The sequence below is a fragment of the Chrysoperla carnea genome, chromosome 2, assembly GCF_905475395.1.
Source record: "Chrysoperla carnea chromosome 2, inChrCarn1.1, whole genome shotgun sequence".
NCBI classification, from domain to species: Eukaryota; Metazoa; Arthropoda; class Insecta; order Neuroptera; family Chrysopidae; genus Chrysoperla; species Chrysoperla carnea.
In genome coordinates this window covers 98144526-98159224 of record NC_058338.1, presented here as the reverse complement: position 1 = coordinate 98159224, position 14699 = coordinate 98144526, and the positions used below count along the sequence as shown (strand labels likewise).

The following is a 14699-nucleotide window of genomic DNA, read 5'->3' as shown; positions in this document are numbered from 1 at the left end:
AATACAAACAGACAAAGCATATGGCCAACGAAGTGTACATTTTTTTAGCGATTTTCCTGTTTGTGTAAATGCTGAACTCGTCAAATGCACTGAATTTTAATGGTTTTTGGATCTTATTTATCTTATATTTCGATTTCTTAGTATCAGATTTACGAGAAATTTTCTAAATTGATTTCTCTGATTTTTATATTCATTCTCGGCCAAACATTTTCTTTGATCCTTTGATACCACTATGGATAATGTTTTTATAAACCAATCTAAACCACCATTTTGTTGCTTTTTGCAGAGTTCAAGAGTAAATCGAAAGAATAGTAATGCATCAAACAGTAAACGTAATGGAAGTAATATGAATCCACATCAAAGTACATCATCCACAACAAATGACCGTCTAATAGAAGTCATTCCATTATCAGCATGTACAATGCCAATCACAAAAACACATCATCGACGTGGACAATGGAATACATTCGATTGTCTGTGTTGTGCATCTCCTTCAATATCCAAAGCATCAACACCTGCAGCTACAAAACCAGAAACACAAAACCCTTATGCGCCGAGTACAGTCAGTTGCATTGAAAACCAAAGGCATCATTCATTATCATCAGGATCACATCAATATCGCCGTAAAAAGAAAAAACGTACACCACGATTTAATTCTGTATCGAAAATTGATCGTATCTCACGTATCATGTTTCCATTATTATTTTTCACGATTAATGTTTTTTATTGGTATTCATATTTATCACGAAGTGAACGAATCCATCATTCGAAAAAGGGAATATAGTTTATAATTCTAATAATCTTTAAGATCGGTTTCATCAGCTTCGATTAAAATTGTAAGTAATCACGATTAATTTAGTGACACGTATTACGATTCTTACTAGTTATCAAAGATGATTATTCAATATACGCAAGCAAACATAAGGAACCGTAATTCAGAAGAATCTTTGCTAAGTGTTGAAAGTCGATGTACAAGATAATTGGATCGAAAAAACTTAATACTAATAAGATTTTCAAGATTTAGCCTGCAGTCGTGTAAGATGTTATTCTATCTGAAAATGATAATAAATAGATGGATAGATCACATGGAAATATGATGAAGCTACAGAATTTGCTTATATTTCTTCAAATATATCGTACCATCTTTCTGTACCCTTGAATCCTGTCACAGGACCCTATGTCCTGTCAACTCCTAATACAAACCTTCGCAAATGAAACGCAGCAATTACTTTTAATCGAGCATGTTTTAATAGTCTAGTTGTGGTTATGCTCAACTCAATGTGTTGCAATTCTTTCGAGAAATCTTCAGTACTAATATGGGCTTTCATTATAGCCAACGATCTACATTATGTCAGATAACGGGGAAACTGGATTAAATATTAGGATATCTGCAATGATATAGCTTGATCAAAAAAGTGGTAAAACTGAGATCATAGTAGATCTAGTTATATCTTAGTAGATATATACTTGTTCGTTTGTGTAAATCTACTTACATCACAATTATGTACAATAATTCATCTCTGTACATCAGAGTACATCAACGTACATAAGCGTACATCAGTGTTGGTCTACATTCATATCAACATATGTACTATACTATTAGGCGCTCATTCTTTCTTGGCCTTCAAAAATTCGTCTTTTACTGCGCAGACTAGTCTATATGCATTTTAAGGTAAGGTTAAGAGCAATAAAAATCTTAGCCCGGCCTATCATAAATTATAAAGTAGTCTCCATTTATAACATCTTATTACAAGCAGTGGCTCTCAATTAAGTTCGCTTGGAATTCTTAGCCGACTTCAAACAAAAAAGGAGTAGGTTATCAATTCGACTGTTTTTTTTTTTGTTTTTTTGTTAATGTGTTACCTCAGAACTGTCGACTGGGTGAACCGATTTTGATAATTCTTAATTTATTTTAAAGCTGGTGCTTCCTGTGTGGCCCTATTTTGGTCCAATTCTAACAACGGCATCCATGAGAAAATCATAAAAGTCTTAATTTTGCATTAAGTATGCATGACAAGAGGGCGAATAATTCAATATCACGCCAACCGATTTCGATGATTCTTTTTTAAGTGACAAATTAGTTAGTGCACTTCAGATTCACTAAAAATCACAAAATAAACAAAAAAAATTTTATCAAAAAGGAAACCGACTTCAAAAGAAAAATGTTTCCAAAACAAATTAATATGCATTAAAAAGTAAAAAAAAAAAAAAAAAAAAAAAAAAAAAAAACATAATATAATATAGTTACAATTATTACAATTACAATTATACGGTGGTGTCAGTCAAACTAATGTAGCAAACTTTTCTGTTAGAGGAGTTTCCTTTGCTGACACCGACTCCAAAAAAAAACAATAATTTTAAATACATTATATTATTTTTTTTACTTTTTAGGGCATATTAATTTGTTTTGGAAAAGTTTTTTTTTTTAAGTCGATTTTCCATTGTTAAAATTTTTTTATTATTATTCTTGTAAAAGAAAATATTTTGTATTGGATTTACTTTTACGAATAAACTTCATGTTGCTCGTTTATTGTTCATTTATATTTTGTTTTGTTTTGCTTGATTTAATTTTGATTTTTTTATTTTGTTTTTAAGTAGTTAATGCTACACAAGAGAATTGCAATCAATCGGTCTAGTTAATTAATTTTTTAATAGTGTCAAGTTATTGGCTTAATAAGCACATTTGAATCTCAAAATTATATTAAATTCAAAATAAATATCTAGTGTCGTCTTTTTATTTAAAATAACCATGTCTTATTTATGTTGGTTTGGTTATTTCCAATATACTTACAATATGTTTTTTTGCCACTGATTGTCGTAGGTGTAAAACTTATCATAAATAATTTAAAATAATCATAAATATTTTAACCTTTTCCTAAGCATAATAATATAATTTTTTTTTTTTTTTTTTTGTAAATTTTAACTCATTAATAAATATATTTTTTATTTTTCAAATTACTTTATTTAAATAATTTTTTTTCTTCAAATTATTATTGGTTGATGCATAATTATTATTGAATATCAATTAAAACCCCCTCCCCCTCCACTCAATTTCATTTTTCGGCCATATCCTGCGTTAAGGGCCAACAATTTTTGTAATCACTATACATCTGTACTGTGGTGCACACAGATGAACTACTGTACATCAATTGTGATGTAAGTAGATTTACACAGACGAACAAGTGTACATCTAGGTAAGATATAACTAGATCTATTAAGATTTCAGTTTTACCAATTTTTTGATCAAAAGAAATCATCGGAGATATCCTGATAAACAGGGTGTGCCATTTTAATTTACGCATCTGAATTTCTCGCTAGAGGCCCCCACCTGTTAAAAATGACCTGAACAAAAATTGTAGTTTCTTGGGGGACATGATGTTCTGACATCAGATTTGATCTAGTTCTTCGGATTTCTGTAAGAGCTTTTTTAATTTAGATTCTAAACGGTAAGATATAGAATAACACTTTAAATTAGAAAGTTGACCCTCATAAAAAACTAAAATTTTTCATCAAAACCATTTTTTCGAAAATCGTCAGCTTTCAGAGGAAATGCGACTTAAAAATATGTCATTATTGCATTTAATCGAAAGAAAGTACGCTAACTACGGAAAAATTGCTTTAGCCAAAAGTCAAGGTCAATAGAGAACATTCGCCTGTGTCCATGACTTTGACCTGCAATTATCGATAAACTTTTTCACATTTCCTCTGAAAGCTAACGTTTTCGAAAAAATATATTCTAATTTAAAGTGTTATTCTATCTGTTACCTTGTAGGAAATCATGCATTTAAGGTTGCAATTTTATGGAACAATATGATTATTTATGGGACCGAGCTCAAAATGTTCGTATGAATGTGTAGAACAAAGTGATATTTAAAAGAAAGTGTGCTTTTACCATTCGCGTTCGCGCGCGTGCTTAGAGATTCGCCCAAGCTAATTCTTCTGAAAAATCATGAAATTTGAAAACACAGCTATTGGATCTTATATTTTCGGCTATTCGAAGCATTTTTTATCTCGTGACATTTTCCCCTAAAAGTCACTGTTTTTGAGATACTTGCTATTGATACACTGTTTTTGTCGAAAATTTGATACTGTCGAAATTAACGATTATTGTGTGGTTTCTATCAAGTATTTGATTTGAAACTTATTGCACCTCTTATTTTTGACGATTTTAAATAATTTTTGTGTCTTGACTTTTTTCACCTATTCTCACTGTTTTTGAGATATTTTTAAGCCAAAATTTTCTCATCAACAAAATTATCGATCATCGTATGATTGCGATCAAATATTTGATTTAAAAACGATTTTAATTTTTATTTTCTACTATTCTAAGCAAATCTTGTGCTTTATCATTACTCTACGTTTTTGTGATGTAAGACCTTTTTTCTCGAGATTTAAGAACTTTACGCTCTGTGTCTCGAAATGTCTCGAAAACGGTAAGTAAGGTGAAAAAACACAAGACAAGTGCTTAGAAAAATCCAAAATAAAAATCGTTTTTAAGTCAAATATTGGATCGCAGTCATACGATAATCGTTAATTTTTATTGATTACAAAATTTTATTCATATAAGTTCTAATGGCTGTTTTTTCTAATTTCATTTTTCAGCAGAATTAGTTTGGGTGAACTTCTAAGCGCGCGCGGGAACGCGCATGGTAAAAGCGCAGGTTCTAATTAATATGACTTTGTTCTACACACTCATACGATCATGTTGAGCTCGGTTCCATAAAAAATAATATTGTTCCACAGAATTGCAGCCTTTTGGCCTTTATCCAACTTCATTTCTTATAGTACCTTTAGAATCCACATTGGCTATTAAAGCAACCCGAAGAACAAGGCCCAATCTCATGTCAGAAAAGGATGTCCCCTATTTAAAGGTATGATTCCTTTGCTGTTGCTGCCGCACTGCGTCAGACGCATAAGTACGTATACTGCTATATTATGAAATTTAATGCAATCGTTGTCTATGACGCGTCTCTGCATGTACTGCGGCTGCAGCTGACGAGCCTAGCGGCTATACCTCTCTCAGAGCAGTACTATAACGCAGACGCAACAACACATATACTCACTGTCAGAAAAAATGCCACAGTTAAAACATCTAAGCGTACTCATCATATGTTATGTTATAATAGTAACACTTAGAATGTTTTAAAACGAGCATTTTTTCTGACATTGAGATACATATATACAACACTTTGTATACATTTGTTGGACCGCACACAACTAACATTAAGAGGAAACAGCCATGTATGCATCTGCAATACAATTTTTATTGAGGTCATTTTTTAATAGTGGCACCTCTTGCGAGATATTCAAATTCATGGATTAAAATAGCTCACCCTGTATATAATTTTTTCCGGGATATTAGATCGTCAATACTTTGGGTTTCGAATTTGAGTCTTAAGGAGCTGAAATTTCTATAATAGTACAGAAACTATAGAATTTTTTTCTTTGAAAATAGGAAACAGAACATAAAAATTTGTAATGTGATGAATCTGATCAAAACTTTAGATTCGTCCCCTAAATTGCACAATCTACCTCAAGTATCCGGAATTAGTTAGCAACTACAATTCATTTTAATACTTATTGCGCTAGATAATTTTAAATTAAAAGAAATTTAGAATAATGCTGAAGAAAAAATATATTTCAAAATTCAAGGTGACACTTTTTTTTGCCATAAAAGTACTTAATTAATGAAAGAGATGAGGGTTGTTTAATATATCAGATAATTTTCCGGATCAAAATATCTTAAAATGCTAAATAGATTATTCATGATTTGGTTCAGTAAACCTCGAACAACCGTCATTATTCCAGATGATTTCGAATATCCTACGAGTCTCGCACTGCATGTATTGAGCTTAAAATAGTCCAAAAAATCAATTGTATATAAATAATATTTAAATTTTGTATTTAATAGACAAATTCGAATATTATTAGCTTTTATGGTATAAGCTAGTAGATTGCGATGATCAGTTAATGATAAAGAGAAGTTTTGCTCAAGTTTTTTAGCACGTGTCATACGCTAGAAAACTCTTGCTTTGCTTCCCACAATCTTTTAAAATAAAACAGCTTACAGAGTACTTTTCAAGTCAGCATTTGTTTTTTTTCTGAAAACTAAAATACAATTGTAAAAATTCTAAAAACAAAGGACTTGAAAGGCTTAATCAAGGTACTAAAAAATGTCAATGGTGGCATTATTTATATATATATGTCGTGACCTCCAATTTCACTTTTAGGAAAACCAATTTGGTCCGAAAATTGTTAGTTGTTCTCCTATGAAATGGATTCGACTGGAAATCCTTCAGTTCAGTTTAACGGGATCGCCACTTGATTTTTTCGATAAATTCAAGAAACGGAGCTTTGATCTATTGTTGTGTTAACTTCTCGATGCTTTCAATGTTCACTTTTATTTTTGTTGAATGTTGATTACGTCGTATTTAGGATGTTTTTCAAATTATAACACTTTATTAATTTTTAATTAAATTGAGATATTTTGTATTTAATTAATAAAAATAACTTTACATTACAACAATGATTATAACAATTAATATGATGTAAACTATTTTGAACATAATAACAATTCGAAATTAACTTAAAAATTTTATTTTTTCAAAGATTATCAAAGACTAATTAAAATTAGAAAAATATTTTTATTTATAATGAAAATAATGCAATCCTGCAAAAAAGAAGAAATGAATTTATTATGGGAGTCTGCTTAGTCAGCGATTCTCAAATATTCAGTTTATGGGAATCTGTGTTGGAAATCTGATGCACCACAATCCTCCCCTATTAAAAGAATTTACGCAGTTTCTTGAACGAGGAAATTCTTAAAGTTTTACTTGACGGATTGGACGCCGGCCAGAAATGCTTGATGATTCTGAAGGTGCCCGTCTTCTGTTTTGTAGAAGAACAGTTTCTTGATCTGGTTCGTATATGATTTTGGTTTCGTATGGTTGAACTTGATTGTTCCTGTTTTCTCCGAATAGGCAGTTATAAAAGTTAAACGTATCTCCATTTTTCTTTTTGCATGGTAGTAAGCAGTTGATGGTTTTTGACAAAAGGGTTGCGAGGACTTTGAAAATTCCATATTTGTATGTGTAATAAAGAATAACTATTGATGCCATAGCGCTTCTAATGTAACATAACCATTTATAAATTGTATTTTCGTATTTGATTATGAATGGTTTATTTAATTGTGTTTGCAGGTTTTCATCCATTTTCTTCAGTTGATGTTGTGTGTATTTGATTTCATTTAAATCCAGATTTCTTAATTTTATTGGTTTTAATTGTTCTGGACTAAGTTTTTCTTCTTTAAAAAGATATTTACAACAATCATCTTCTAAAATGTTTACTTGTGGAATTTGTAGGTACGTAGTTACATTTCGAATTGTTATTTCTGGTTGTAGAATAATATTGTTTGTTATAAAGCGACAATCTCCAGTAATTTTTAGTAAACCCATTCCGTTTAATGTTGATTCTTGGTCTGCTCCAGTATTGCAAAGTAGAGTTCCTTTTGTTAATTTGGAAAGGATAAACAGCCATTGATTTTTTGATACTTGTTGCCATATTTCAGGTTGGGCAATGATGGTGGTAGTTTTACATGATTTTGGTATAATTTGGTTTTCCAAATCGAACATTTCCAATTCACATATATCGGTTGAACGTCGTTCCATTGTGTCGATGTGCTTACAAATGTACAAGTCATTTAGGCGAATGCATTTGTCAAGCTGTTTAAGTAATGCGAATTGAGATTTACTTCTGCTAGATATTAAATATGGATAATCAATTGTGATATAGGAAATTTGGCTTGAATTTTTATGTGGAGTTGGTAAAGGAAATACTTGAAATAGGTTAAATTCTGAGATTTGTGCTATTGGGATTTTAATTAATATTACTAGTGTAGATTCTTTTATGAAAGCTTTAACATCCATAATTTGATAATAGTATTCAATATTTTCTGGTTCTATTTTAATTGGTAATGATAATGAAGTGATTTGTTTTAATTCATTATAAAGTGTGGTAGGATTAATTATATTATAATCTACAATTCCATGACGAATGAGCGTTAGAGTCATGCTATAGGATTGTAGCTGTCTAATATTTATATCGTTTATTTGTTTTATTAATAATAAATGATCTAATATTTCTATTTCTAGAGAGTTTTCGTTAATTGCTGCAGATGATTTATTTATAAATTTATTAAAAGATTTAATATTCGCGTTTAATTCCTGTTCAGCGTCTTGTATTGTTTCTAAGGTTTTATTTAGTGTATTCATGGTGTCTGAAAGTATTTTTATTTGGTCTTTCATCATTAAGTGGGTGGTTTTCCGATCATCGATAAGAGAATTAATAGAATTTGAGTAGAATTCAGAGTCGTCTGAATCGGGTGTACCTACTAGCCATTTCAGGATTTTAGATCCTGCATTTATGAGACCTCGACGTTTTCTTAAAAGAGTTTTTGTTGTAGTCGGTTTGTCTAATTGTAAATTGTGGGATTGAACGGTATTAATTAATGATTTAATTTCAGTTAATTGTTGCACTAATAATTTTTGTTGAAGTTTACAAGCTGCTGCGTTGGAGTGATTACTTGGTATCAGTGAACATAACGTATAAGATTTATGGTAAAAGCGTGTTGCTGTGTTTAAGTTTTCATTGAAGGTAGTAGTATTTATAAAGTGAAGTAAAGTTAGATGTTGGTTACATATTTTTGCTTCTCCGAGGCGTTTGAAGAATAAACCAGGTGATTTATCAATTTGTTCCACCTGTAGTTCTGTTGTCGCCTGGCGAAGTAATAGCAGTACGAACAATCTGATCATCATCTGAAATATAATGTTTCAGATTATTTTCATGGTACGTTTTGTTTGATTTTTTCATTTTTATAGTGACGGTGTGTGATTCAGGATGGACTGAAATGATTTTGAAAGGACCTCTGAATCGGTTTTTTAGTTTTCCTGGGGCTGCTTGGCCTTCCTTGATTAATACATCGTCTCCTACGTTAAATGTGCGTGGTTTGGTTTGTTTTTTGTCATATTGGGCTTTATTAACTTCTTTACTTTTGGTTAAATTTTCTCTTGCAACTGTCCGAATACGTTTTAATTTGTCCTGAACTTCCTTTGATAAATTTTGATAGGTTTTCCTTGTTGTGTTTTTCTCGAATGAAGTGGGAATGTGTGGATCTATTCCGAATACCAATGTGTATGGAGTTTCGTTTGTGGAACGATTTTTATGACTGTTGTATGAGAATGTTGCTAGGTAGAGCATTTCATCCCAATTATCCATTTCGGCGTTAATGTATGCTCGAAGATAATTTTCAATATAAGAATGCGTCCTTTCTAAAGATCCATTGGTTTGTGGATGATATGGTGATGTCAATTTTTGTTTTATGTCGAATAATTTGTTTACTTCTTTTATTAGTGCGCTGGTGAAGACCGGATCTTGATCCGTGAGGATGGCCTTAGGAAATCCGAATGTACAAGCATATTTCAAAAAATAGATAGCTGTTGTTTCAGCTTTTCTATCTGACATTGGAAAAGCTTGCAGATGTTTCGTAAGGTGATCTTGTATGGTTAAGATGAATTTATTCCCATTTGATGTGACCGGTAGGGGACCTACAAAGTCCATTGAAATTTCATCGTTGAAGTTTTCCGCAGTGGTGGTGATAACCATGGGCGCTTTATTTAGATGAGAAGATTTTGCTTTTTGACATGTGGGACATTTCTTTATATAGTTTTCAACGTATGTCTTCATTCCCTTCCAAAAGTATTTTTCTCGAAGTTCACTATACGTTCTTGAGACGCCTGGATGTCCTCTAAGTGGGGAATCGTGATATTCTTGTAAAAGTCTCTTCTTTTCTTCGTCTGTACGGATAATGGTAGTGGTTGTTCCTTCCTCAGGTACAGTATTCTCGTTTGGTTCTTCATTATTTGGTTGTGTTTCATTTGGTGGTTCTACCTCGTCTGGTTCTATGTTGTCTGTGTCTATATCATCTGGTATTTCGATGATTTCGTTGTCATTTTCTTTGGAAGTAGATGGAATTTGTTCGGGTTCTTCATTTGATATATTTAGTTCGTTTTGTAATATATTCTGTATTTCATCCTCAGTTAGAAGCGTACTGTAGTTTATATTTTCGACGTTTATTTTTTCGATATTATTGTTAAAATGATATAACAGTAGGTTATTTAGATATTTTGTTTGAATTGATTTATCTATAAATGCTAAGTCGATGAAGGTGTTGAAGTCAGGTGATGTAAGTGCTACTTCGTCCACTACTTCATATAAAAGTTTTGGGTTTATTTTATAATTTTCGTGTTGTTTTAGAATTAGTAAAATTATATTTTGATTAGCATTTTCTTTTCTCAGAACTTGACCAAGATTTGCATTTTTAATTTCATTTAAGGTAAAATTGTTTAGAATAAATGTTTTTAAATTTTCGTTAATATTTAAATTTTTTGCACATGGTATTATTAAATTTTTAATGGTTGCTATATCGCAACCAGGGTTGAATCTTATTATTGGGTTCGATTTTTTATTGAATTTTTGAAAATCTTCATAGGATTTTTCTTTGTTAATCATTGCAACAAATATTGGGCGACTTAAAGTGTCTGCAGTATAATTTGTTTTTCCCGGTGTGTAATTTATTTTGTACTGGTAGTTCATAAGTTTTAGTCTCCAACGTACGAGTCTGCTAGTAGGGTCCTTAACCGAATTCAGCCATACTAATGGGCGGTGATCCGTTTTTACCAAAAACTCGCGGCCATAGAGAAAATGATGGAAATTTTTAATAGTTTTTAAAATAGCAAGGCATTCCTTCTCTATAGTAGAGTAATTTTGTTCGGCTTTGTTTAGTGTGTAAGAGTAGTATGCGATAGGTAAATCTACTCCGTCATACGATTGTGTTAGTACCCCACCTATAGCCAGATTTGAAGCATCTGTAGTGATTGAAAACATTTTATTATCATCGGGGTATTGTAGAATTGGTGCTGAAGTAATTTTTGATTTTAAAGTTTCAAAAGAATTTTTACATTTTTCGTCAAATATGAATTTTTGATTTTTCTTCAACAGTTTGGTTAGAGGCTTGGCTATTTCACCGTAATTTTTTATAAATTTTCGATAGTATCCAGTGATACCTAGGAAACTTTGAATCTGTTTAATATTTTTTGGTTCGTTTAAATTGAGAATTTTTTCAATTTTTTCTTTTTGAGGTTTTATACCAGATAAAGTTATTGTATGGCCTAAATACTTTAATTCTTGTTGAAGAAATTCGCATTTGTCCATGTTTATTTTTAGATTATTGTTTTTTAATATTTGTAAAATTTCTTTTAAGTATGCGATGTGTTCGTCTAGACTTTTTCCAAGAATAATTAAGTCATCTAGATAACACATACATTTTTGTTGTAAAATTTGGTCATGAAATATTTCATTCATAAGGGTTTGGAAAGTCGCTGGAGCGTTTACCAAACCAAATGGCATTCGAAGGAATTCGAAATGACCGTGGCCAACGGTGAAGGCCGTCTTGGGAATATCCTCGGATTTGATCGGAATTTGGTGGAACCCACTCGCCAAATCAAGAGCCGAAAAGTACTTGTTTCCCCCTAAATTTGATAATATTTCATCAATTCGTGGAATTGGGTAATTATTTGGTATGGTTTTTTGGTTAAGCATTCTATAGTCAATTACCATACGATATTTTTTTATGTTTGAAGCGTCTAATTTTTTATCTACAATCCAAACAGGAGAATTGTATGGACTTTTACTTTTACGAATAATATTATTTTTAAGTAATTCGTCAATTTGTTTTTGTGCTTCTTCACGTAAGTGTTTGGGTAGAGGATAAATTTTATTTTTAATTGCACAACTCTCATCAATCAATTTAATTTCATGTTCAATTTTATTTGTGCACCCTGGAATATCGTTTTCTAATTTTACAATTTGGTTGTATTCAATAATTACTTCGGTTAACTTAGATTTTTCTTCTTCATTTAATGTGTCCGTACGTAATAGTTTTAAAATTTCATCTTTCCTAGATGGTTCGATTTTTGTATTAAAAATTTTCGCGGGATCTAAAGAAATTGAATTAGTTTTATAGTTAATTACAGCATTATGTTTCGTTAGAAAATCTGTACCTAAAATTCCGTCATATGGTACAGTGTCACTATCCACTAAATGAAAAAAATGATGAAATTTGTGATCGTTTTTAGTCATGTAGACTGATACAAGTCCAAATGATGAAATTGTTCCATCAGTTATACCTTTAATTGATATTCTAATGTTACTATTTATTTCCGTTTTATGATTGGGGTTTAGATTGTTAACTTTTAATAAGCTAACACTAGCACCTGTGTCAATTAAAAAATTAAATTGATTGTTTTGAGAGTGTTCGGAATTAAATAAAAGTTTTTTATCATTTATTATTGCATTTGGAAGTTTAGTGAAGCCCACTCTGTTGACTTGCTCGTAGTTGGGGCTTCCGTTAACCCGAGCGATTTGTAGTTTAAATGATTTACATCATTATTGGGATTATTTGATTGCCTTGAAGTACTGGGATTATTTGAGCCACTATTTGCGTGGGCTACTTTGGGATTTGAATTATTCAAATTTTCGTTAAAACGTTTTTTCCGGCATTCGTCAATAGTATGCCCTTTAAATTTACAATAAGTACATTGTTTAAAATTATAATTTCGATTATCTGAGCGTGATGCCTCTCCAGAATTAGAATTATTAAATTGTGAACTATTATTTTTATTTCGACAGTCTTTAGTATTATGATTATTTTTTCTACAAATTTTACAATACTTTCGCGAATTACTTGAATGAATATTATTTAAGCTTGTATTTCTAAGTTGGTTTTGCATGCTAATGAACGCTTCCTCTTCGCTTGCTATTGATAACGCTTCATTCATTGAGTTGCAATTTTTGTGACGTAGAATATTGGATATTTCCGGTTTACAATGGTGTGTAAACCTTCTGAGTGCCATATCCTCGATTAATGCTAATTTTCCAATTAACATGGATTTCGAAGTAGTTTTTTCTTTTACTTTTTGAATAATGCGAGAATTTAGACGTTCAATGCGAGAGTAAAATTCTTTTATTGATTCATTCGGTTTTTGTTTACATGTTTCCAATTGTTCTTGTAAAAATGTTAAACTTTCCGTAATTTGAAAAATTTGTTCTAATTTTTGTTTTAAATTTGCAAAAGTTGTAATATTTGTAGCGTTTAGTTTATTTTTTACATCGGCAGATACTTTAGAAAATATCAATGCTGTTAAGGCTCTTTTTTGAGAATCTTGTGAAAGACTTAAAGCATTTTCGGCATTTTGTAAAAAATTTTGAAGTTCGGCTGGATTGCCATTATACGGTGTAATCATTTGTGCGAGAAATGATATTGGAATTTTTTCGCTATCGACAAATGAACCCTCATCTTCAGAGATTTCTGGTTCAGGAGAATTATTTCGTGATGGGTGAGAGGACATTGTGAATTGTGTATGGGATAAAAATTATTTAAAAATTTAACAGCAGAAGCAAAATAAACAATTCGCTTACCTTGATACAAGCTCGGCTTTGCTGCGTCTAGACCTGCACTGGTTTGGAACTGCTTAAGCTTTTGTTGTTTTTGTTATCGTTGAACCACTGTTGAATGTAATTATACAAGCACCGTCTTGACCTGGTATTTTTCCAAGCTGGTAATGTTCGTAAATCACAATATTTAAGTTTTTCAACTCTAACTAATACGTAGTATTATCCTGGCAGGATCGCCAATTTTGTCGTGACCTCCAATTTCACTTTTAGGAAAACCAATTTGGTCCGAAAATTGTTAGTTGTTCTCCTATGAAATGGATTCGACTGGAAATCCTTCAGTTCAGTTTAACGGGATCGCCACTTGATTTTTTCGATAAATTCAAGAAACGGAGCTTTGATCTATTGTTGTGTTAACTTCTCGATGCTTTCAATGTTCACTTTTATTTTTGTTGAATGTTGATTACGTCGTATTTAGGATGTTTTTCAAATTATAACACTTTATTAATTTTTAATTAAATTGAGATATTTTGTATTTAATTAATAAAAATAACTTTACATTACAACAATGATTATAACAATTAATATGATGTAAACTATTTTGAACATAATAACAATTCGAAATTAACTTAAAAATTTTATTTTTTCAAAGATTATCAAAGACTAATTAAAATTAGAAAAATATTTTTATTTATAATGAAAATAATGCAATCCTGCAAAAAAGAAGAAATGAATTTATTATGGGAGTCTGCTTAGTCAGCGATTCTCAAATATTCAGTTTATGGGAATCTGTGTTGGAAATCTGATGCACCACATATATATATTAATAAATACCTACCTTAAATCTAAATATACAAAATGACCTGTAGAGAAAAGAAATAAATAAAGCCTATAAATTATAAATTTTATTATTTTTAAATAAAACAGCTCAAGTTTTGGTAGCGTGTATGTTTTACAAGCAATGTAAACTTATTAGCCATTACATGGATAAAAAATATAATTATATATTGTCAGATGTGTAAAAAAATATATATTTTTTAAAAATATATTATATTCCTTTGCTAAACGAGTGTTTTTTTATCAGAGCTATGTTTTGTTACGTTTAGCCATGGAGCACATTGAGATGCAGCTTGGGGAGGTGATGTGACGCAGTTTTATGTAGACGGAGGTCAGTGGGTTATACAGATTTACGC

General features: G+C 30.9%; 1 protein-coding gene across 1 annotated transcript in view; it reads left to right on the top strand.

The window, feature by feature from the left end:
• The window catches only part of LOC123293113 (gamma-aminobutyric acid receptor alpha-like), a 66085-nt gene extending 65301 nt beyond the window's left edge, over window positions 1–784 (top strand). Inside the window, exon 9 of the mRNA XM_044873828.1 lies at window positions 287–784. Coding sequence (XP_044729763.1) covers window positions 287–784 — 498 coding nt within the window. The remainder of the gene's footprint in view (window positions 1–286) is intronic.
• The last annotated feature ends 13915 nt before the right edge of the window (window positions 785–14699 follow it).